At 35.5% G+C, this 26,675-nt stretch overlaps 1 protein-coding gene across 6 annotated transcripts in view; it reads left to right on the top strand.

Annotated features, from left to right (window-relative positions):
• LOC150101808 (adenosylhomocysteinase-like 1) overlaps positions 1-26,675 on the top strand; it is a 328,595-nt gene that overhangs the window by 41,656 nt on the left and 260,264 nt on the right. For 2 of the 6 annotated variants that reach the window (XM_090400533.1, XM_090400534.1), the window contains exon 1: positions 9,780-9,941. The exons of 3 other annotated variants lie outside the window; for them this stretch is intronic. In XM_090400533.1, coding sequence (XP_090256659.1) covers positions 9,900-9,941 — 42 coding nt within the window. In that variant the 5' untranslated portion in view covers positions 9,780-9,899. Of the gene's footprint in view, positions 1-9,779; positions 9,942-26,675 lie in introns of those variants that run through there. One more of the 6 variants, XM_090400536.1, reaches the window with a different exon arrangement.

Below are 26,675 nucleotides of genomic sequence, written 5' to 3' on the forward strand. Positions count from 1 at the left end.
AAGTTCAAACCATCGGGAGCGACAGCGTTATTTTGAAAAGAAAAACGCCCTAATTATTAATATCATCGATGATATTAATAATGGCACTTGTAATAAGTTAGTTGAATCGGAAACGTGTCATATTTTCAGCACGTTTACAAAAACTTGTTGGGATTAGTGAAGCAGCATGGGAGGGATCCACTTGGCTGTTAGTGAACAGGGAAGTGTTATGAGAATCGATCTAACAGGAGACGGAGCGAAGATTTAATTCGTTTATTGCTTAGTTCAAGGCATATATAAGATATCTAGCAAGAATTTGCTGCACTTGGCTGAACCAGATTCTGCTAGACGATATAATGAGATCGTGTATAGAAGAGAGTAAGAACAAGTATGCGAAGGTTATTTTTTATTGTTAGGCTGAAAATATACGGAATAGAGTTCAGCAATGGATTTTCATATCAGCGAATTTATGTAACTTTAAGAATAAGTTCTAAGAAATTAGAATTAATTCTGAGAGTTAGTTTTAAGAATAAGTTCTAAGAAATTAGAATTAATTCTGAGAGTTAGTTTTAAGAATTAAAGATACACGGGGGAAAAATAAAAGCATAACGGGGGGGGGAGATGAAAGAAAATTAAGCAAAACATAAGTTATGAATGAATATACAAAAGCATCTGTGTGCTTGTTGAAATTTGTGGTAAGGGAAATGTTTGGCCACAGTGGTGATACAGTCAGTAGATTGTGCACCTACTGTTTGTATTAGTATTGCGTTAGTCGGTCTTAGACTGTGGATATGGGCTTGATTTTCTTCTAGATGTTCCACCCCTTCCCCATCAGAAACATAAAACCAAAGTTTGAATGCACTTGTCATTTCATTGCTTACCTAGATGGGCATACCTCATGATGATGGAAGGCTGGTTACGTCAGGCGAATGTGTAGTGCTATATCAGGTTTTCCACCACCCCCTCCCTCCCTGGGTTATTAACACTCATCTCAGACAAACCGGCTGTAAAATTACGTCATACAATAATAGTTAGGGTTTAAGAACACGATGTTGTGGCAGTTATCGGCCGTACTCTTACATCGACGTCTTCAAAATCATCAGTTACCATGGACTGAAATGTTGACGAGAGGGTTGCCACCGATTGTCAGAAACTTAGGGATAAGTGGACTTATTAAAAAAAAAAAAAAAAAAAAAAAAAAAAGTGTCAGATGATTTATCTAAAAGTCATTTTGTGCCAAATAAGAAATTCGGTCATTTTTAGCTATCTCCTAATACGGAGCTTAGAGAAGGACAAAAACTTTATCTAATGAAATTACATGGCTTTATAGTGGAATATTATAAGTGTGAAGTTGGAAGAGGAATGTTGTCTCGTCAGAAGATGGTAGATAAGTTTCACTTGCATATTGACAGAGCGACTTAGTAGACAAAGTCAAGTATTTTGACAGATGGCAAAAATGGTGAAAAAATCTCGCTGTGAAAATTTCACCAAGAAATTCTGAAGATTATTTTAACAAGAAGCTGGTTTTTCCCTCCTGCACATAGGTATATGCAATTAACAGAGAAATGTAGTGTGTAGCAGACGATAGTGTACTGTAGACGGGTGCGTCCAATAGTGTAAAGCAGGGGTCGCCAAACTTCTTTGACCGTCGACCCCTTCAAGAGTTTCTTGACTTTTAATCGACCCCCTCTATTTTACTATTACGTAATTATAATAAGACAAGCAAAAAAAGACGCTTATGTGAGTTTTTAGATTGTTTGTTTTATAGTTATAGTGTTTATGGTATGTATAATATAGTATATATTATTATATTACTATTATTACTACTACTACTATTACTAGTAATATCACTGGTATTACTAGTGATATTATTATCATTGGTATTACTACCAGCCCTGCTCAACTCTTCAACATAGAGAAGTTTAGTTCGTGAATGAATAACGATTGAATTATAATATGTATGTTGATGAATTTTAGAACATTAACGCTCACTTGTATGTCGATGCGCAAAAATGAGACTGGGATCGAATACGTGTAAGTATAAGTAAATAAGCAACGGCGCACATGTTGCAATCTCGCTCCTGCCAGGCGGGAACCACATACATCCTTTTATTGGTAAATACGTCATTTTGGTCTCCGTAACTATTTTCATGACCTTGATCCATCTTACGGTCCTATTCATGTCACTGTTCCCACAATTCACTCTTAATTGCGTTGTCATTCAGGATGGAAGTAATCCAAGTTAACCGAATTAAATATTACCCATAGAATGATGTCTTATATTTTCCCTCGACCCCTGAGCCAGAATCGACCCCCTAACAATGTTATATCGACCACTTTGGCGACCATTGGTGTAGAGTGACCATGATACTATCATGGCCATTATAGTGACCATGGTAGTCCTAAGACTCCAGTTTGGTGTGTCATGCAATATTAAAGTAGAAACTTAAGTCTGCTTCAATTCGTAAGTGTAGATCTGAAAATTTGCAATGTTTCATTTAACAGCTTTCAGTATTATATTCAAATACTGCTGGAAGTATGGACTACATTCCTAGTACTGCAGTCCCTTGTGTACTATAATCATCGTTTTTTTTTTTTCTTTTCTCCTACACGCACCTGCTTCCACGTTATTTGAATAAATTACGTTGATATTTCAGATTTTTCTACTCAGAAGAAAGATGGTTAAGTTCGATTGTAATTGCTGAATAGTGGAACTTGTTCTGGGCCTTTTTTTTTTTTTTTTTTAATCCAGTTCCTGAGTTAGTCATCTTGTTGCATGCATGTCAAGGTTTTATTATCGTTGTTGTTGTTCCAGGAAATTCGGTTTTTTTTTTAATATCACAACAAAAAACGACTGTAGAACTTGCACAGTTCTAAACATTCCTAAATTTTAACCACTATACTCTCTTTTGGGCAGTACAGCTGTTAAATTTAGGAATGTTTCCGGAAGGCGCAGTTATCTAACGTATTCTTGCCTCGATATCATAATTATCGATAGGCCTTAGCTTGAAGTATCGTCAATGACCATGAGCGGAGACCTGCTGTCCCTAGTTTTGGAAAAGTTAGGACTAGAACAGTTCCGTCTATTTCCTTTGAAATAAAATAGGTTAGTGGATTTATTATTTTATTAAGTCAGCAACTGCATCTTCAAATACGGCATCGTCTGTTCTTGTGAAATTCGCTATTTGCGAGATCAGCGGCTAAGACGAACAATTGTTTCATCTAGAATACTTTTCAGCATACAGTAATGATAATGAAGTCAACTTATAACGAAATTGTCATGCAATATATTTTGACATTGAGGAAACATAATTTCCTGGAATGCATCCTAAATAGGGAAGGGAGAAGAAAAGAGAATATTACAACAGTCCAACAGTTTAAAGTTCTTGATTATTAGTTTCCTGTGAATAGTTTTCTTTCAAATTACTTGGCAAGTTTCCAGTATGGTCAGCTATGTGCTTTATCTTCTAAAGTACTAACTTCACCGAACTCCTGATATTTTTCTCTCCTATTTATAAACGAAACTCTCATATTCCCCGTCAGACTTGTCTTCTGGAATATTTTGATTTGTGATATTTAGCAAATATCACCAATTCTTTTTTTTTTTTTAATTAATATTCATTCCTTATATTTAGGAAGAATATTTATTTCACTCTTCAGTTCCCTCCCTTCCAACTCTCACAAGATTCTTTGCTTTAACTGTTAGCAGCGAGAACACTAAGACTTCTTGCAAACTTTTGAATTCGAATGGTGTGGAAGATCACAGTATTATTTTCAGGAAAGCAACAACAATATTTATTCTTTTTTTTAACATAATTACATAACTATTTAATTTTTTAAAACTACAGCGTAATCTCTGAGATACTAATATATCCGTCCCCAGAGGTAACACAGCAGTAGTTGCGAACCACCAGCCTAACAGTTGATTTTCGTTAAGAAAACTAAAATAAAGGTGTAAATTAAGCTCAGTGTCCAGTAAAGATATCCCGTTGCATATCATTTCTAAATATACTTTTTCCACCCTTCCAGAAATTATTTTTGTTTCTTTTACCTACTTGAACTCAGTGAGTTCTAGAAGGTAAAATTGTAACTCAAAATTGAAATACTAACTGGAATTAGAGGTGATATTGGACAGCAGAATTACCGAATGCCGCCGACCGTGTGTTTTCTTTGTGATGTTATAACATTACACAGAGCGGTTGTAAACAGATGTTCATGCGGTAGTTAATATAACTTTCTTTAACAAGTCAAATTTATTATTGTTTGATTTGATAATATGCTTCTTATTCCTTCTCTCCTCTTTTACCTTGCGGTCGAGGATTTCTCTTCACTTAACCTCTACCGTATCGAAGATAAGGTGGTTAGCCCTATGCTTCTAGATGTCTTATGTCTGTAGATGTGTGTTTACGGGCCGGTTTGCCTGTTCTGGGGGACGAAAAACCAGATTTTCCTGGTGGAAAAAAAAAAAAAACTAGGAGACCGGGCTAACTTACCTTTAGTCCACACAGACCAGATAAAGGTTCCTCGCGTCATTGACGGGAATCGAACCCTGTCTCTCCGACCAAAGGACTTCGTCTATACTGACTGAGCTACGGAGGCTCATTTTTTAATAATATTATAGCTGCCTATGGAAATGGGGTTTGCTTCCTTATTGCTTTAAGTTCGATTGTAGTCGATGACTGGAAGAATTTTATTAGCATTTTCTTGGCTGGTTCCCTAAGTAGTCGATCTTTGGTACAGACAACTAGAGTAGGGTTTCCTCCTAGAAACTCAGTTGTTTAAACCCACAATTCAAGAAAATGGACTAGAACTTGTGCTTTTGCAGGCAATAATATATAGCGTTAAGGACCACGAGGTGGCTGCATTTGTCTTCCATGCTTTTATGACTCTGAGAGGGGGTTGTAAAAGGTGTTAGAGGATTTATTTATAATTGTCTCCTACAAGCAGGCAAAAAGTAGTTTTTGATCTAAATTTTTATTATTATTATTTGACACCTTCAGGGAGTCCAACGACTCATCGAGGGAGGGCACCTGCTCTACAACTCTGTCTCCGCTACTCAATCCATCAACTGACTGCAACTACACTAACGCCACCGACCACCACTAGTATTTCCATAGACACTCATGAACATCCATGCCCATGGCGGGATTCGAACCCGCAGCCTTTTGGCTGGAGAGCGGATACGCTAACCAATCGGCCAGTCAGGCCAGCAATTTCCATCATATTTTGTTTGAACTTCTCGATATAATTAAAGAGATTTCAAGGGAGCTAGGGATGCATCGAGAGAGGCCACATATTAGCCAGCTGTCATACCTGTTCTTGTACTTATTCATACTACCTGCACTCATCACAGCCCATTTCAATCATGCACCACTCAGAAAAATTGGGCTCCCTATTGACGGCACTAAAGTCCTCAACTTTATCTGTTGTCTGACGATTATTTAGTCGGATGTTTGTAATAACTGAATTACAATCTCTTATCATAATCTTTGTAATTAGGTGAGCATCCTCTCCAAGAACAGTGATATTATCCATGAAACTAATAAAATTTCAGTATGATTTAGTTGGAAAATAGGTTTTTGCTAGCTTGCCTAAAGAAAGGTATGCCTGAGGTCTAATGAGGGGGGGGATGAATAAAACTGCCATACTGAGCCATGGTTTCACACTAGTTGCATCGCGATTTAAGTGTGACATTATAATTTTTGGTTAAAATACTCTGACCATTTGAACCACATTGTCATAACATTTCACCGGTGATAGGACCCTTGTCACTTTCACGAATATTTCCATTCCTTAAAACTGTGCACCACACACACAATTGTGCAAAATAGTTAATGGCATTTAGCATTATTCCTATGTTTCAATTACTCTCTTATGCACCAAGGGTAGCGTAAAACAATACTGATGTGCACACACTTACTAATTATAGAATATCACGAAATGTGATACTCAACAACACAAGTTTTACAACTCCAACAACGAATGATTAGAGTAGCACAATACAACTTGACCTTGACTACACAAGAAATGACTTATGTACTCCGAAAATCACATGTACGATGCGTTTGGGCTTATAGAAACCGTGTTTCGATCTTTCATGAACACGCGTGCCTGATCTATAGGTCCTGGACTGTCATGTATAAAGTTACTTTAAAATCTTCCTCGTTATTCATAACGATGTGAATTTATTCCACTCTGTGTAATATTTAAAAACCCGAAACTTGTCCTCTGTCCCCAGATTTCTGATTTTTTTTTCTTTTCTATTTAACTGAGGAATTACCGCAGTTGCCTATATTAAGAAAAATTATTGTTCTTGTGCGAGTTAGAGTAATTGGTTTGTATTGTCCATGACTCTGAGAGGGGGTTGTAAAAGGTGTTAGAGGATTTATTTATAATTGTCTCCTGCAAGCAGGCAAAAAGTAGTTTTTGATCTAAATTTTTATTATTATTATTTGACACCTTCAGGGAGTCCAACGACTCATCGAGGGAGGGCACCTGCTCTACAACTCTGTCTCCGCTACTCAATCCACCAACTGACTGCCACCACTAGTATTTCCACCTTTTGTTGTTTAAAAAAAAAAAAAATGGATTCGAAACATCACAGGATTCGAAAAAAAAATTTCGAATCCTGTCTGGGGATTCGAAAAACCTTTTGTGAGAGTATAGAAATAGAGGATGAATCCCTCTTGAATCTATAGTCAAATAATTGAATTTGAAGTTTAAAAAGTTTCAATATTCATTCGAGAGCATGTGAGAATTCAGCCTTCGACGTCGCAGTTGCATCAGCCTTACACGGTGCATTGTCTTGCTGAAAGAGAGAATGGTCAGTCTGTAGAAACACCACAAAGTAGGAAGCATTGCATGTCCGGAATGTTCAGATACCTCTCAGAGTTTAATGTTCATGGCACTACAAACAGAGGTCCGAGGTTAAACCGGGAAAACACCATCACACTACCACCTCATAGTTGGGATTACGCACTCTGGTAAGAGACATACACCAAGCATCTGCCACACCCCGTTCATCTGCTCGGTAGAGGGTGTAGCGTGATTCGTTGCTCCATAACACAGCTTTCCGGGCTATCACGTCTCGCTGTACACGCTCTTTGCACCACTGAAGACGACGCTGCATGTGGGTTCGGGTAATGTGGCGCTTGCATATTGCGGTCCTACCATCGAAACCCATGTTAAGTCTTGATTCTGAATGTTTTTTAACACATTCGTGTTCCAGTCGATGCCAGGAACTCCGCATTCAACGTGTGGCCTGAGTGAGTGAGTGTGGTTGGTCGCCCATTGCAGTTAGCACTTGCAATTGATTCTCTGCGCTCCATCTCAGATGGTATCACGGATTGCTGATCTGGGATGGCCCAATTTGTCACAATTTTCCCAACAGATATGGCAATCTTATCACAATGCCTCTTTCAAACCCAATCAGTTTCCTTCTCCCAATCATTTCACCCGGACATAGTTGAACTGACTTGAAAGCAGCATATTCCTCAATTTATACCGGCTACAAACACGTGACTATATGTCACGATGCACTTTTCCCATGATGTTCGTTGACTTCTTACCAAGTAGCGTACACTCTTGATACATTATTTCAATATGGATAGCATTACGTAGGTGCCATTGTAACCCTCTGAAAACGACGTTTGCATCCATAGCGCTAGGCTTCCTGAAGAGTGTTATAGGTTTGATTTTGGTCGCTGATTAGAGTTGACCTTTTTCTAAGCCTTTCTTCGTCTGATTCTCGAGTTAGTCGATTTTTAGCATGGGCATGTAGTGTACCCATGTCAACGACGGACTTTCCTGAAAAGCCTTATTCATTGGGCTTTCTGGCTTCAAAAAGGGTTAAAGGAGCTGTCCTTACTTCCTACGGGAATAAAAGGCATCAGATTTTTTTTTTTTATTCAGCACTACATATTTATAAACATCAATTTTATAAAACATAATTTTTGCACTAAATATTTATAAACATCGATAATTCATGTCTCCTATAGGTCATACGCAAATCGATTTAATAAACTTCGATGTTTTTTAGTCGTATTTTAATTTTATAGAAGTGATTTTTATGGAAAATGTAGAAATCTAGAATCGAAATTTGGACCTTCCCTTTCTAGTTCGTTTTGCAACATACAGTACTACGCCTGGAACGAGAATAACTTACTAGAAATCTTTCCCGCTGCGGAATTATTTTATTAAAGAAGAGTTATAGTTAAAATAATGATTTAAACTTCATGTCAAAACATTTCATATTAAATCATTTTTTCTTGAAAATACCTGCAGTTATTTTGTGCTGTATGGAAGTACAACACAAAATATTGCTCCGCCCCTCCACCTTTTATTTTGAGTCCAAGGTTTATGAAGATTGCAGACGTTTGGAAGGATAGTTTCTCTTCCATTCTATCAGAATAAAATCATTTCGACATTGAATCCAGTTCGCCTGGTAGGAGGATTAGAATATTAGAAATAATACTTCTAATATGTAGATTTTATTTATTTATTATTATTATGATTTTTTTTTTTTTTTTTTTTTGCCAGTTGTAATTGCATTAAACTCCCATGCAAAGGAAGAATTCAGAATCCCATTTTCCTTCTGTTTATCATTATCTTTTCATTATGTTTTCAGTTTAATGATTTCCTCCTCTTCGGAGATATAATCCCCCCCCCCCCCCCGTTGAATCATGGCATTTAAGTAATCAGAGCCACTTATCAAGAATAGTGACTTTCTCATTACTGTTCATAAAGATTGATGGAATGATTTAGAAACCCGACTTCGGAATCATCGACTGATCTTATAACTACCTATAAATTGTCTTGTTTCTGAATTTATCATTTGGCGTCGTCGAGTTTTAATTGTTATCTGATCTTATAACCCTCCCTAGTTACGCGATGTGTTAACCTAGTAAAGCTATGTAGTATAGAAAAGTGGTTGGATTGGAATCATTTCGACTTCAAAATTCCAGTTTGCGCTTTTCTAAATAATAATTTCAACACGTTATTATTATTAATTTCGTGATTAAGTTATTTGCACTTCGCAACACATTTGTTGAAAATTTGCATCAACTGTTTTGATTCAATTTATATTGTATGCAGTGAGAGAGGAGGGAAGTTTTGAGGGGCTTTTAAAGTCTTAACACGAATCTATTTTTCTATAATGATATTAGGCAACCGTTTTTCACGGTATCTTAGTTGTGATAATTGTTATGAAGTCGCCTAACGACTTCTGTCTGTGTCGCAGGTAATTATATAATCAAGATGACTAGTTCAGAATTTTCATTAAATTAATTCCTTAGTGAAAACGTGTTGCAATTTATGCTTTCTTGTAATGAAATAAATACAAAATATCTCAATAGCATAAGTACTATATTAACGAAATCTCAGTATGTGTGGCTGATGAGATGAAGTGCCCGAGGGTTAAAAGAAAACCATCAGATTGGCAGAGGCGCGAAAAAAAAGAAAAATCACATTTTGAGTTCTTTTCTGCCATATTAGTGTGTATGGATGGAAAGTTGTACGTTGCTTATACTTGTTTGAAAAAGAAACCTTAAATTAATATATTTTACCAGTGTTCTTCCATTGCTTTAACTTAATTACAAAGTATAATTATTCCACGAGCTTTGTTAGCTCTTACTAAATATGAAACTGAATTTTATAAAAACAAGTGCTTCAATAGTTGTAATTAACCCCGTTGCGGATATGTACTACAGGTGCTTACATTGCCCGCCCTCAAGCGGGAGCTCCTGTAAGCATGCCATTTTTCGTTTGAAAAGGCTTTGCTGGATGCACATATCGATATTTGCGTGAGTTGACATCACAGTTCTGTTCTCTCTTACAACACGCCAGTTCTATTGCGGTGTACTAGCTTCTCCTCTAACTGCTGTAGGACAGAAAGTTAGCACCGAACTAGTTCAGTCTACGAAATGAACGGAGATGCTTTTCAGAGGTCACCGTCAAGTTACAAGGTAGACATTTTTGGCAAATGGATTTGGATCAGTCTCCTTGCTTTAACGTAACATATCTTGAAGTTCCGCTTATTAAATCGGAACTTTAAGATATGAAGTATTTTATAGTTAATGCATTTTTTTAAAGTAATTTTTTTCTATTTTTATTTCTTCCTCGTTTGTGTACGTTCAGATATTCAGTGTATTATTGTATGATTAGCAGCTTATATTTATTTTTCTGTGAAAGTAATATTTAATGGGAAAATGTAGAAACACGAAGAGGATATATCAGAAATGCTATCTAGTGCTTACGAATTATTTAATCATTTGTAATATATGTACTTCAAAAACACTGCAGTGTAAATATAACAGTCTACGTATTTAACTTCAGTAAGAACATATGCAGTGCTAAGCCTTTTCTTACCCTCTATAAATTTTGGCAAGAGTTGAATAATCGTTGCACATTAAATCTTAATGATTTAATGTTAATCAATAGAACTAATTATCAATTTTTACAAATCGAGCTTTTTGGCTGTTTTTAAAATTATTAGAAAAATCTCAAATTTTTTTCCTTCCTGATCTAAGAAAAATCGAATCAAAATATTTTTGAAAAAAGCTTTTGGATTTTCAGAGAGCGATTCCTTTAAGAAGAAAAAAATTCTTTAATATAAGTGATTTTTTGAAGCATTAAACTGCTGTAATTGCATATGAGCATTTCTAGTGTGTGTGTGTATTCATATTTTACAGCCATTGACTTAAAGCACAGAAGCAAGTCTATATACTTCATTCGTTAATAAGTAATTTGCATATTATGGAATACAAAATATTCTTCAGAATATTCGCTTCTTTATTATATATATATATTTTAATTCAAGCAAAGTATGTGGATTTTCCATTTACCCGAGTATCATACCAAATACTCCTGGACAGAAAATGTCATCAGTTCTTTCATCTGGCATACGTACTTTAGCATGAACATTCTCTTTGCCACCCTACCCCCCCTTTCAAATAGAAGCTTCTTATCGAACATTATACTTCCTTATAATGCTCCCGTCCTGCACTGAAACGCTGGTAGATGTGCGATTCATTTTAATGTCTCAAAAATTGACACGTAGTTATCTATACTTTTATCATTTTACCTTATTGGCCACATAAGACCGGAATGCATTAATTCCCTTTGCTACATAGAATCAGTTTACGGTAAAGGATGACGAAACATAGAAATGAATCATAAATTATTAATTTGCAAGAGACAGAATATTCTGAATACAGAAAATATTATTATTTGCAGAACTTCTTGTTTTGGGATTTATTTTATTGCAAAAATTGCAATCAATTTTTCCCTAGAATTTTAAATACAATATATTTTATTTATTATTATTTGCAGTATGTCATCACTAAAAGTAGAACTAAAGTTAGAAAGACATTTTTCTTTATCCATTTAATTGCACCATTAAAATTCTTTCATAATACCTGTATTTATATTTACTAACAACATATTTGGAAATTGGCACATTGCCAACTTTGAAATTGTAAAAACATGTTTGTATTTCTTGAATGTGGAATAAAATTAGTTTGTGTAGTTCTGATTTAGAACTACCTTGTATTGCTTGGCGTGCATTACTGCTAATTTTAGTGCCTTCATAAGTAAGATCTAGAAAGATTCTTTTATTCAGCTCTCTTACCCTACAAACATTATGTGTGTTGGAACGTAGGGTAAGTTAGCTGAATTCTGATATGTCTCTTCCTGTTGGCTGCACTGCTATACGACGCAAATAGATAGTGTACATCTGAATACTATCATTGCAACGGACTTCGGAGTTTATCATAGGCTGCTATCCGTACCTGATATTGTTGAAAGACTTCATCTCCTAAAATTGAATTGTAAGCAAACATCATTAACTGATGAAAATGCGTGGTGCTACCTCATCGAAGAAATGCATTGGAACATCCAGGAAGCTAATATCATGGGACCAAATGCCAGACATCACAAGAGACTGATGGAAACGATCGTATTTAGGGGTACATGGGTTCAGGTTAGTATAACTTGAACCCATGAAAGGGCCGGTCATACACATAAGCCAAATAAATCATGTCAGTCAGAAAACGTCGGCCACTTCTATAAAGTACATTGTGATTAGTCTGTCAAGCATTGGAAATTTATTATATGGAGCGATGAATCGCTTTACACTATTTTTCGATCGAATGAACAAATATTTGCGGAATCCTGGGAAATGCCTTATGCCCGAGTACATCATCTCACCCTGTAAAGTTTAGGTACGGAAGTGTAATGGTATGAATCTTGACCTTGGTTATAGTGCTTTATAAGTATATTATAGGTAAGATGAATGCCGATTGATATGCCATATAATTCTGGATAATACAAGACTTCCATCCTACATTAGTGACAATATCAGGGAACGGATGGTATCAATGTATCATGTTATGTTGTAGGTGCTATTGCGACGTGGTTTAAGGGAAATTGTGGGGGCGGAAAAATTGACTGGTCTATATTTAGTTGTAATCTAAACCCAAAAAAAAAAACGCTTTTGGAACGAACTGAAATATTGGGGGATAGTTTTCCATACCTCTAAGCAAGCGTATAGGAATGGAAAATTACTTCGTCTTCCTAAAAGTTACAGGCTAATACTTCATTTCTGCAGTATTTGTCGTTAACATTTTTTTTTTTTTAATTATCTTTCAAGAACTTTAGATGGTTCCATATGGAATTTATATCGGGTTCGCAATGCGTAAAAGTTACAGCACATGAGTAGAGGTTAGATAAATTTCCTCCCCCCCCCCCACTCATTCACTTAGAAATCGTGATTTTAATCTGTTACAGCGGGAAACTTTCAGAGTGCAAAAAATCCACATTCCCGTTTTTCTGCACGTATTTAACTTAAACCTTACTGGAATTTGATGTATGGTAAAAGAAAATGAATTACATTTATTGTAACTAAAATATAATTATTTCCGCCAAAGTATACGTAGCCGTCATTAAAACTAATTAATAATGCGTGGTTCAAATTAATAGACATTTGTTTCTATTTGCATTATTGCTACTGCCTCCTTTAATTCCTAAGATCTTAACTGTTGGAGTCTGAAATTGCTGAAGAGAATGATTAACCAATATAAGGAACAACTGCTTGGAAAGAAGTCGGACATGAAAAAATGACGGACATCCCCACGGTCGCACAGACTTGAATATGATGCTTCCAAGTCTGTGCGACTGTGTCCGGGTAAAATAGCTGCGAGAAGGGAACTGACAAAGTTTGAATGATAGGATGCCATGCTGCAGGCCTATCATTTCGGCAATTGTTAACAAATGGTCCATCCCAGGTCAACAATCAGTGATACCATACTCAGATGGAGGTGCAAGGAGTCAACTGCAGATGCTACCCGCAGTGCTCGACCCACCACATTCACCGAACGTGGCCGTGGGGTGTTAAGAAGGATAATATGTAAAAAAACCGACATTCCTCATTCAACCGGCCGACAGGTTGAATGAGGGGTTCCTTGCATCGACTGGATGCCAGGAAGTGGGGGGGGGGGCGCCGTATGCGACAGGGTGAGGACCCCCTAGTAAAACGTAGAACTGTTTCCTGATTGATAACCCACTGTGTGAGACTAGCTAACTCATCATTGGGAAAGTCCATATATAAGAGGAGGAGGAGAAATAAACGAAGATTTTTTTAAAAAAATGTTCGGTGAGTTTGAAGTTTTTGATATATATGGCCACATGTATTGTTAGTGCATTCAGAAAAAAGTGGAAAAAATTTCCAATGCCAATCCAGTTTTGCAAATTGCATCGATCGCTATTATACTCTTGTGGAAAGTACGTCCTGTAGGATTACTGCAATCATCGCAGCGAAAGGAGGTCATACATCTTATTAAGGTGGACGCCATGGCTGTTTGTTCCTCACGCTATGGTATCCGTTTGACTTCTTTCAAGCAGTGTATTAAGATCATGTAAAGTTACCCAGAAGTCGATTTTATGGGGGGATACTCACACAAATTACCAACAGTACATTTCCCCTCATTACCTTAATTGCTTTGGCGTGACTAAACTGCTAGCCATCTGCTTCTTATAAGAATACTGCTAGCCATCCGCTTCTTATAAGAATCTGTCAAGTTGGGACTGATCATGCTATCCAAATCAAAAAAGCCTGGTTGGCACTCCATAGTCGGTTCTTTGAAACGAATTTTTTCGACCTTTCAGTTTATGCGGGGTAAAGAGTGTATCATCTCTTGGAAGAAACAGCACCAAAACAGGTTATTTGGTTTTTGCAAAATGCTCCCTTACTCAGATACCAAACTTAAGAATGATTGCACGGCTCTGCGTTTTTTTTTTTTGGTTAATTCCACCCACAGAAGGTAACCCATATAGTGCATTAAGTATGGTGGACTGTGAGTTAAATGATCTGGAAACCCTAATCTAAAAAAACAAAACACTTATACTGAGCAATGAACTTCACCTACCACCCCCAAAACATTTATCAACCTCAATGCTACAGGGGATTTAAACCTGCAGCTTATTGGTTGGGGGGGGGATACGTTATCCGACCCACCAACCATGCTGACACTATACTCACTCACTGTTCAGTAAGTATGAGAAACATGGAGTGTGTTATTTTTTTAACGATTGAATAATTTTCTTAAAGCATTTGACTAATTTTCAGATTAGTCGATTATATCAGAATACAACACTGGTAGTGGAGTGCTTGCCTCTGTTAATGTATTCTTTTTTCCAAGACTGGAGTCTCAGTTGTCTAGGGGAAAAGGTTTTACAACTTATTAGAAAAATCCTCTATGGAGTCCAGACCCATTGTGAAAGGGCTTAGCCAGCAGCATATGTTCTACTGAACCTTTCATCTCATTCATGACCCATTTGTCCTTGCATTTCAATCCCACCACTTTCTATGTAAGGGAGAAAAAGTCCGTACTCTTATTTAACACTTCTTTACGCAACTTCCATGAAGGTAGACCTTAAGCCCTTGTCCGTTCCCATTGTTCTAACATTTGAAAAATCCCTCCGATATCCATCCATTAAATACCTCTCAATTAAACCGTCTCAAATCTTATCACCTCTTCGCCTTCTATCCACCAAATCTGCAGATTACATTTCTTTTAATCCTTATAGTTAAAGCGAACGTGTCCTATTAATTTCCATTAGTTTTGATGCTTGTTGAAATATTAGCTTTCGTCACAGTAAATATAATTATTGCGATGTGCTGTGTCCCACCCACAGAAAGTTGGACATTTTTGGCAGGTAGGATATAAGCATATTTTATTACCATGGACAGGCGAAGGGTCAATGGTTCTTAGTTGGCAATACTACAGGAAAGTGGGAGATTCGCCCATGCGCAATCTTTTTAACTACGAGGGTTTTTTTTTTTTTTGCGAGTTCAATGTCTGATTTGTTTTGAGATCAGTGCATGCATACAGGGTGTTCGGGATAAATTTGACAGTTTCGTAAGGAAAAAGAAAATCTTCTTTGTATCTATTAAATTTAATGAATTGACAAAAAAACATTACAGGCAGAGTTAATTACAATACTATCAACAAGATTTACTCAAAATAACCACCATTAGCATCGATCACAGCTTCAATTCTGCTTCGGAACCTCGAACAAGCTAATGCTACAGTCTCCCTGGGAAGGGCCGCAAAAACTGTTTTAATTTTATCCATTAACTGGGCTTTTGTATTACTGGAAGTGCGATTGGTGTCTTTTTCAACTGCGCCCCATACAAAATAATCCATGGGGTTAAGGTCTGGGGAGTTTGGAGGCCAAACATTTGGACTGGTGAAGTCGTAGAAATTTTCAGACAACCATTTTTGACTTTTCCCAGAGGTGTGGCAAGGGGCCGAATCCTGCTGCCATACATACGGCCTACCATTGGCTACCCTTGTTATCCAGGGCTTGACTACAGTTAGCAACTCCACGAACAAAGCCCGAATTCCAATGCCAGGGTTCTTCAACACCTGTTCCTGCAGATTTGCGAGGAATTCTGCTGTACGAACGCAATCAGATCATCTGCTAGGGATCTTTCTTCTTGCTACATCCTCGTAGTCACCATTGCAAGTCTCTAGTTCATGCCTGATTGTTTTTACTGTATTCAGGGAGCATTGGGCAGCAGTCGTAATATCCTTATTTTGATGGCGGGCACGAATCATCATGATACAAGTTATTCTCTTCCATGATTCAGGTGGGTTCCAGCTATCCATTCTTTCTGACATCTTGTATATGAATGAAGAAGGGTCCAAACTTTTAAATGAAGAGAAGTGTGTGTTAATACATGTAACTTACGGAAAAATATAATTAATTATAAATATGTCAAATTTATCCCGAACACCCTGTATAATACGTAAATTTTGCTTATTTTGCTTTTTTTTTTTTTTTCAATAAAATTTTAAAATTGAAAGTTATTCCTATTAAATTTAATAAGCATTAGCGCACTGTTAACAAATATATGGCCTAGAAAATATTTGACAACGGCCCACAAACCAATTACAGTGTTTTATATTGCGGAATATATTTTTAAAACGGATTCCTTTTTTGACGATGTCTTATAAAGAACATTCTCGTTGTTTATTTTAGTAAGTCTTTTTCACTTGAGAGTAACACGATGATATAAATATTGCTGTATTCTTTTTTAAATATTAATACATATTATAAATATATTTTTGTAAAAATGTTTCCTGACGCTACTTCATTAAGGATATCCTCGTTATTTATTTTATTAAGTGTTTTTCGCATGACAATGTGAACGATTCAAGATGTGACTGCGTAAGACTATTTATGATAGTTAAGAATGTATTTTAGTTTTCAGAACCCTCTGAGACAGGATACTTGAGTTGCTTGATAAGGTTAATGCACATTTCTAAAAAGATAATTAAAAAAAAACGCTCCTGAATACCGATGTGTGCAAATTAGTTAACCTGATAACAGTACGACATAGTTTTTTTAGGATTTGCAATTTTCATAGCAGTAACAGTCGCAGTCATCATTGTTAAATTTTTCTTGCTTTGTATGACAGATACGGCACATCTTCCGTAATAGTTGGACCGAATTTACTCCATTTTCTGCAAAATCTACCGCTCTACTTATGTCTTGCATGATATCGTTGCTAATTTTGTTACCAACTCGCATAGTTTTAAAAGGGTATTTTCTCAGAGACGATTTTGAATATTATCAGAATTCTTCCTGAAGACTATGGTGTTTCAACTCTTCATGAAAAAAAGTATATATTTTGGATTTAACTGTTTGTTATTGGTTTTTGATGTTTCTAGTTTCTAAGACATAATTTGCCATTGTTCAGAATTTCTTAATTTCTGATAACCTCTCAGATCCGATATACTTTTATAACGTGTATTGAATTCGGCTGCAAATATTAGGTAATGGCGATGTGTACCCAAAATTATCTGCAAAAAATTAGTTAAGCGGTTACGATTTTTTCAAAACTAGTGAGAGAATCCAAAGCAATTTTGATTTTGTGACGCGCAAGTTTATTAAATTTATTGATTCTGAAAAATCATAACAGTTTGTAACATATGATAATAAAATATAACATTTGTCATGTTAAAGTGACCAAAAATTGTCTTTAGAGCTCTGGCTTTCGTCCAGCAGCAGGTTTCTCTGAGAAATATACTTCAATTTTCTAAATTCTCCCTGCTCATACACAAGGCCGCATTTATACTTTTAGAGGCCCGAGGCGCAACATCATTATGAGGCCCTCAAAAATAAGCATTTTTTTAGTTTATTGAAAATAAGTCAACATTTCCTTAATAACTCAATTTAATAATACAATACAACATTGGTATACATATATTTGCATTTAAAAAAAAGTATAAAAATAAATCAGTTCAATTTGAAATAAAAAAAATTAATAACTAAAAGTTTTCTTTTTCTGGCTTTGGTTTTAGCAAATATATCTATAATGTTGTCATAATTGATCGAGTCCATTACATCTGATTCAATGCATAATAACGACAAGTCACTTGTTTTATTTTGGTGCAAGTTGCTTCTTAAATAATTTTTTATTCGTTTCAACACTGAAAATGAGCGTTCACCCCTTGCATTTGAAATAGGCATCGTCAAAAATATTTTTAAAATTGTTTGTACGTTCGAAAAGTAGACCTTAACCTATCGTGTATAAATTTGTAGATATTTTTAATTGAAGAATTTTCTTCTTTTATCAATACTAGTCTTGTACTTGTCTTGATCTATTTCTTCCTTCAAAAAAATGTCAAATAGCTTTTTGTTCTTTCATTAATTTCCAAAATTAGCTTATCGTAAATGACATTAAAAGCGTTCACAGCGAAATTTTCTTTCTCATGTAATATAATCTCATTGTTAGATTGTGAAACTTCATCACTCATTTTTTTCGTTTTTTAACTCTTTCCTTTTCATCTTTAAATTTTGTCTCATCTGTTAATAAATTCGCTTCTTCATTTACAACAGCAAAACTATTTCTTATATCTAAAATACTAAAAACAAATCCATACCGGGATCTTGTAGAGATTTGCTAGTAGCATTTATTCGTTGTAAAATTTTGTCCCACATAACTGTTAAAATTGCTGTTGCTGGTTTGTCAATGTTCAGCCAATGATGAGCTCTCTACTTTAAAAATAGGCTTTTCAAGAGAAGAAATGGATAGTTCGAGTAATGCGTCTTTAATTTGTTTATATCCACGTTTCAAAGCCAATATAGCATCGGCTCTTGCGGACCACCTCGTTTCACTTAGTCTTTTAACTGTTAAAGATTTTTTTTCTAAATGTTTAAGGAGTATACCTCATCTTCTTGTTGAAGATGAAAAGTAATTATATACATTTTGAGAATAAAACAAAAATATTGCACTGCTTCCGGACAAGATTCCGCGGCATAGTTGCCAATTAAATTTAAGGAATGACTAGAGCACGGTATATAATGTGCAGAGGGACTACGTTTTTTCAGCCTAGCTTGTAAACCTGTATAGATACCTTTCATATTGGCAGCGTTATCAGAGAGCTTTGCCCTCTGCACATTTTTATATCCAAAGATAATTCTTCTAATTTTTTTTTAATACTACCTCTTCTAAATATAAGGAATTATGTTGTGTAATTCTGATGAACCCGATAAATGTTTCTCTAATGTCAGAATTTGCGGCAACATACCTAAATATCATAAGTAGTTCATTGGTCATTATGGGCAATGTCTGGCGTTGAATCGAGTATTATTGCAATATAAGCAGCTTCCTTAATTTCTGATATTAATATTTCTCTTGTTTTTTTAGCTATTAATGATATGAATTCATCACAAGTATGGTAAGAAAGATAATTTGACCTGCCAGAACCACAGATGATTTTTTAAAACATCACATGAAAATTACATTTTCATGTGATGTTTTAAAAAATCATCAAATTCGCTTAAATAATGTAAACACGATAAATAATTTATGCAAGAATCAGAAAAAATATTTGTATTTCCTCTAAATGCTAGCCCTAGTTTACTCAGTAACTTAATGGTAGCTATTATTCTTTTTAAAACCTCTCTCGAATAATTTTCTTCAGATTGTATTTGTTTGATCAATTCAACTATTTACAGAACTTGATTTTCTTTTGCGATATGTGCACATCGCTCGTATATGCTCAGTAGAATGCTCGTGATCACATAAGGTTCGTGTTATATTTCCCCAGTCATTAAAACCCTTCATTAAGCTATTATTTGACTTAGAAAACAATTTACAAACAAAGTAGTAAATAAATTGCTTTGCTGGTTTCTGAAAAAAGTAGCCACTCTCGTTTCTCCTTTGTTCTATTCCCCTTTTTACAGTAAAAATGTGATATTTTTACATCTCTGACATATATTCTATTGCGTTCTGTGTATTCGTTTTTTAAATTTTCGATTTTACCAACGTTCTGAGGCATATTTATTGAAATATGCTTGATAAACTGTTCATTAATAGTAAGTGGCCACACTGCTATATCGGTAGGATATGAGATAGCTTGCTTGCTGGTAAGTACAGACTCCGATTGAAAATTTTCTTCAGAATCCTCTTGATTTGTTTCATTTACTTCTTTCTCTCCTTCTATGTTTTCCACATCATTTTGATGTTCTTCATTTTCACTTTCATCTCCTCCTGATAATGACATCAATGTTTCGTATTCATTCCGAGAACTGTGAAATACAACTTCTGTTCTACGAAATTCTTCATTTTCAGAACGCAAGAAAGACAAAATTGCCCCCTTTTGACTATTTAGCTGTTTTTAATTTTCTCTAAGTCGTTTTCTTTTACTAGCTCCGGATTCAAATTTTCTTGGCATGATTGTGTATTAATCTATCAAAAGCGAAATAAATATTTATTAAATCCAAAATAAACATATAAATAAACAATTACGTTAAAGGCTTAAAAAATACAAAAATAGAAACAGTGGTATCTTGGTTTTGTTAAAATAAACGAGTAACAGTAAAATAAGAATAATAATTAATTGAAAAATATATTCTTACCGACTGCGACAACTACTTTAACCAATATAATTAGGTATATACACTTGTATACAGTATACTGCTTTACAAGCACTAGCCAAATAACGGTAACTAAACTCAGTTTAATTACTGTTTTTAGGAATTTCCTTTACTGTTCGACGTTATCTGACTCCTTTTGGTGCACAATTTATTTATTGTCTCTTCCCAAAAATATAAATGAATTTCACATGTATACAAGAAATATTAAAAAATCTTGTTAATATTAAACTAGCAACCTTGTAAGTCATTTTATATAAATCAATGACTAACTTATATCGATGGATTATAAATAATCATGCAACTTCTACGATACGTTATATTTAATATTAAATTTTCTAAATAGCTTAAAATCTTTTAATGTAATTGTAAATATATATATTATTTACACTTTTAAATATTCCATGTAATTGAATCATAATTATTTTAAAGAAAGATGTAATTGAAATCTTTCTGTGAAAGATTTCAATTGCAGTGTTCATTATTGATTTTGAGAACGTTGATTTTATTTGACAAGCTTCGTTGACAAGCATCATAGTTGCTACAAAAATTCTGAATACCGAAAAAATATTAAAAGGTATGGTAATAATTCAGTTTAAGGATAAGTTTTTTTTTTTAATTTAAATACAATCAAATTAAGCTTGCTAATCAAGGTAAAAATTGGAATTTCATGAACTGTAAAGTTCAGATATTCTCACTAAAAATTAAAATTTTGAATTTACGGTAATAAAAATTATAGTCAAAATCATCATATTTATGGAATATTTACATCATTTAATTATTACAAGATTTATTCAACTCCAGCTTTGATTTTTTTAAGTTGCAGTAATAAGCATAATAATTCCAGCTTTAGTTAAAACATAGAGGCAATAAATAGTAACGATAATTTGCTATGCTCGCTAACATCCACTTTTTTACTCGACATTTTATCCTAAAATGACTAGAATCTTGATGCACAAAAAAAAAGAACTGAAAAATCAACTTAATTTATAAATACTTGAAATTCAAATGCTCTATTTATGTGATATAGAAACTGCTCTTACCCAACTAATTAATATAAATAGCAGCAGCACACACAAAAAAAAAACCTGTTGTCTCTGGCTTCAGAAATACCTCATCGGGAAAATAGCGGACTGTGAACTGCACCATGCAGTACTCATATACAGCTCCAGCAAAAAGTTATTCTCCCACGGCGAAAAGAAAAACTTCTGAGCGAAGGTGCTTCGGGTAATTTGTCTCACCTTTTCTCCTCTGCTTGGGCTCACCAAAAATGCCTGGACGACTGCCTCCTTTTTCTGCTGCCTCCACTAACTCGAATTGCCGCCAACTGTCAACCGGGATTCCTCTCTGGCCTGGAAGCTTTTCTCCGGCGATTGGAACATCTCCTTTTGGCAACTCGAAGCATTCTCTTAAGACTGGACCCAGGAAGCTCCTCTCTGGCAATGTCTGGAAACGGGAAGCCCTCTCTCTAGCGACTTCTGGATCCGGGAAGCTCTATGCTTGGCTCTGTCCCCTTTTATTATGCCTTCTCTGAGACCTCGCACGAAGTGTGTAACCACCGAAGAATTCGGCATGATTCTTTCATCTTAAGTTTCAAGTTCGGCCCGCTCTTTGTTCTCTTATTTGCCTTCTTTTGATTGTAAATTGCAGACCATCCGAAAGTTGTTTGAACCTTTCTGACTGACTTCAGAGGTGTTTACATGCAGAGCTTGTAAGCCTTTCTCATACACACGAAATTTATTAAACATCCTTTCTAATGCTGCCATGTAGATCTATTACATACAGCTCCGGCGAAAAACATTGCCTTTGTTTTTAACACTAACATATTCTTATTAAAGAAGTATATACAGTTAATTTCCAAAGGGCTATTTACAAAATTATCTAATACAAACTATACATAGACAAACAAGGTTATTTTTTACAACATTCTTATGGGACTTGACCTAAGTAAAAAATCTATGTAATGTGCTTTGGAATATTTAAGCTACAATCGAGTTTTTACAATATTGATAAGAACAATAGTCTAAAAGTCCAGGTAGTCCAGCGAAAACCATCTGTGACAAAATGAAACTAGTTTATTTATTTAAAAACACAAAAATACAAATTTATTAAGTATATCTTTATAGAGTTCATAATTAAAAGGACTCTAATAATAATAATAGATTTCTACAGATGTGTCTCATCTTGTTTTGGTATTATCAAAATTATCAGGTTATTCTGAAGCATTATGAATTTTGCTATTTTATTATTATGATGCTAATATTTCTTCAAATGCGGCACTTTTTACAACAAAACTGGCTAAGTTGTGTTGAATATATCTGTTCGCAAATATACTCAAAATCCCTTTGACCTAATAAAAAAGGCGGAATGCTGATGAAACTTCATCAGCATTCTATCTGTTAAAATGCAATTACCCCCCCCCCTCCCCGCCGTTAACGGATTATTGTAGTTATGTGCACTGTATTTCTTGGATTGCCCCTTTTTTGCTGCACAATTTACTTATTGTGTCTCTTCCCAAATGAAACTAATTTCACATGTTAAATGTTTGTTTGCATTGGAAATATTATGTCAAATATTTATATTTTTTAAATAATATTTATTGAAATAAATATGACATTTTGCTTCCTTTCCTTGCAAAATAAGATTATATGGGTCGCACATTTCAATTTTAGGAACGATTTTTTTATTATTTTTATGAACAACAAATGGTGTTAGACTGCATTACTCGGGGTTTCCGATTGAGTCTTTTTAATTTATATCCAATGGTATTTTATCAGAGATTCTACGCCTTTGTCTTTTGCTTAAAACTGCAACAGTACAATTACTTTGGAAAAATAACGAATTCAAACAAAAAGAAAGTGCGCACATGTTATCTAGCAGTATTTTGTGTGTGTGTGTGGTGATAATACTGGGAGGGGGGGGGGGAGTTAGCCATTAAAGGCGAATTAATTCTGTTATGAAAATTTTGGAAATAAAATTTCATTTTGACGCATGCACCTACACATGTTTCAAAAGATAAACTGTAGGGAAAATATCGCTACTTCAAAACTGCCGCATAATATCGAAATTAGCCGAAAATATGTACATAACAGTTGACTTCGTAAGTGCCGTTTATTTTGATTTGTAGTGAGTGATTAGGGGGGAAACCAAGAAAGTTGAAATGCAAAAACCTACAGATTACGTTAAATTATGCATTACATGATGTGATTCAAGATTTACGTATGATAACTAACCTTCGAACTAAGATTATGAATAAAATAGGAAACTTAATTTGGAACAGATCGAGGCTATATTCATTTTTAGATTCGGATTTTCATGAATTTATAAAATAATTTTTTGACAAAAATAATTATCTTCAATCAAGTTCTTGGAGAATTTGAAAATGTATTGGCGATTAAAATAATTAGCAAAAAAAATTGATAGTGACATTGATCTTCCAAAGTGATACAATATGAAGTGAAGAAAGTATGAAAGGATTTCTTATTTTACGCTGGCATTAAAAACTATAATTATACGATAAAAACAAGCAGCAAAATGAATATAACTCATAGGTATTTAGTCTGATATAACTTAGATTCCGGTTACCGACCAAACGGCAAGCTACTGAGTTTCTTGCTGTAGGCCACAGAACGTAGCTACTACGAACGCCAGGTAATGTAGTTAAGAGTTCTTTTCAGCGCGAAGGATTATCAAACCTTCTATTGGACATGACAGTCAAACTACACTTCTTATCCATGTTCTCTCAGCAGACGGACAGATTATCCAGGTTTGCTGGACGTGTATATACGTCCAGCAGTAAGCTTACATACATGAATTTTATGGAATACAGAATTCCTGTTTGTTCTTTCCTTAGAATATAAAACTATCTATTTCAAATGGAAGCGGGAAGCCTCACAAATTTTTCAGCGGCCTCTTGTTTTTATATTATGAATTTAATCTTTAAAAATAAGTATTTTATTTTGCAACTTGAACTACGCTGTTTTTTTATTGTTCTTTGTGAGGAGTAAGGTTTCAAAATGAGGTCCCCCTAGAGAGTGAGGTCCCCATCTTGCGCCTAATGGTAAATGTGGCCCTGCACACACACACGCACACACACAAAACAGAAGTTAATAATTCCAAAAACAGAAATAATGTGTGATATTTCACTTATAATTAAGTTCAAAGCGCATATACGAGGTGTGGCTATTAAATAACGAGACTGGTTGCAAAAATGTGGTTTATTATTACAATTGTAATAATAAACCGCATTATTATTAATAATGTGGTTTATTAATTTTATTGTTTTATTTTTTACATTGCCGCATTTGAGAAGCATTTTTATTTACATATTTTCTGAATAAAAATGAAGCTTGGATGTGTTATAAAAAAAATAAAAAAAACCTATGACAGTTGCGTCCCACTCAGATGACGCCCACTGGGAAATTCTCGGTAAAATATTTTTTTTTTTTTTTCCCCCGATTATACCGAAAAGTAACTGAGTCGGTGTGAAATAGCAACAATATCAAACTCGAGAACAAACTGATTGCAAGTGTGTCATATCTGTTCAGGGTGTGCAGTTCTTTGTTAAATTCCATAAGTGCCAAAAATAGTAATTTGGATTTACGTACGGAGGGCATGAAAGCGGTCCTATTCCCAAATATGCGTGTGTGGTCTACAGAGAAAATTACAAGCGTGCGCCGCTAGGAAATAAATTACCTGACCCCCCCCCCCCCCATGGGCAAAGTGTATCATACCATGTAACGTGTTTGAGGCCAGTATAAATTAGAGGAATATGATGCTCCAAAGTCACTGCAACTATGCCCCAGTAAAATGGCTACGAGAAGGTAACGAACGGAGTTTGAAAGGCACCTTGTGATAAGATGTGCAGTGTTGCAGGCCTATCTGTTGGCCAAATTGTTGACCAATTGGATCCTCCCAGGTTAACAATCAGTGATACCATATTGAGGTAGAAGTGCAGGGAGTCAACTGCAAGTACTATCCACAGTGGTTGCTATGAAGGATAATATGTAACAACCGCCATTCGTCGACCAACATGTTGAATGTGGAGTTTCGGGAATCGACTGAAACACGAATCTGCACAAAACATTCAGAACCGAGGCTCACAACATGGGTTTCGATGGTAGGACAGCAATATGCAAACCCCACATTACCCCGAACCGATACAGCGTGGTCTTCAGTAGTACAAGGAGCGTATACAGTGGGAACGTGGAAGCTCGGAGTGCTGTGTTATGAAGGGACGAATCATGTTACACCATCTACCGATGTACAGTTGTGGTGGATGCCCGATGAATGTCTCTTACCAGAGTGCGTAAAGCCAACTATGAAATTTGGAGGTGGTGTGATGGTATAGTCCTGTGTCTCCTGGTTTGGCTTCAGATCTCTGCTTGTGAAGCCGTTAATACTGAACTCTGAGAGATATCTGAACATTCTGGACAATGCAATGTTTCCTACTTTGTGGCGTTGCTACAGAACTGACCGTTGTCTCTTTCAACAAGACAATGCACCATGTCATAGGTCTGCTTCTGCTGTGGTTTGTGGACATGAACTTCACCACAGTTGATGGCCTCCAGAATCCTGATCTCAAACCTCTCGGGTGAGGTCAAGGGCCGTCCGCCGCACAACATCCCAAGACCTTATTGCATGCCTGCCGGAAGAATGGTCCAAAATTCCCATTGAACGCTATCGTACGCTTGTGGAAATTATTTCCTGTAGGATTGCTGCAGTCATCGCAGCAAAAGTTAGTTCCTCACACTATGGTGTCCGTTGACTTCCCTCCAAGCAGTGTATATGGTACCCAGTAAACTGAAGAATCGGAAGTGAAACAGACACAGAGAGCAACGATTCCTGAAAAAAGCACAAGTAGCCAGCCGAAATAATAGTGGTGCATACATAGCTTCATGCTATAGTTGAATTTAATTTCCCTTGCCTACAAAAAATGGCGGAATCGATGTTAAATGAGGGCACAAAAGAAATTTCACTGGTTTCATTATATGGTGATAATATTTCTTAGTAGATTGATATGTCTTCAGATATTCAGAGATATGGCTGAAAAGCTGAGTGATAGCCGAATATTTGCACTACAGCTCGATGTCATCTCTCTCATACAGATGTGCTAGGAAACGGGATGTTTGCAATGACACCGGTTTTTCATATGGATATTCATTGGTTATCAGTATATAATACTGAGACAGTCGACAGGGTGTAGCATAGATGCATCCTGCCTCACGGCGCAGCTTGATAAAGGCGCTCGTTCA

The sequence above is a fragment of the Typopeltis vanoorti genome, chromosome 11 (genome assembly GCF_054136105.1).
Source record: "Typopeltis vanoorti isolate ZY-2024b chromosome 11, IOZ_Tvanoo_1.0, whole genome shotgun sequence".
Lineage (NCBI taxonomy): Eukaryota > Metazoa > Arthropoda > Arachnida > Uropygi > Thelyphonidae > Typopeltis > Typopeltis vanoorti.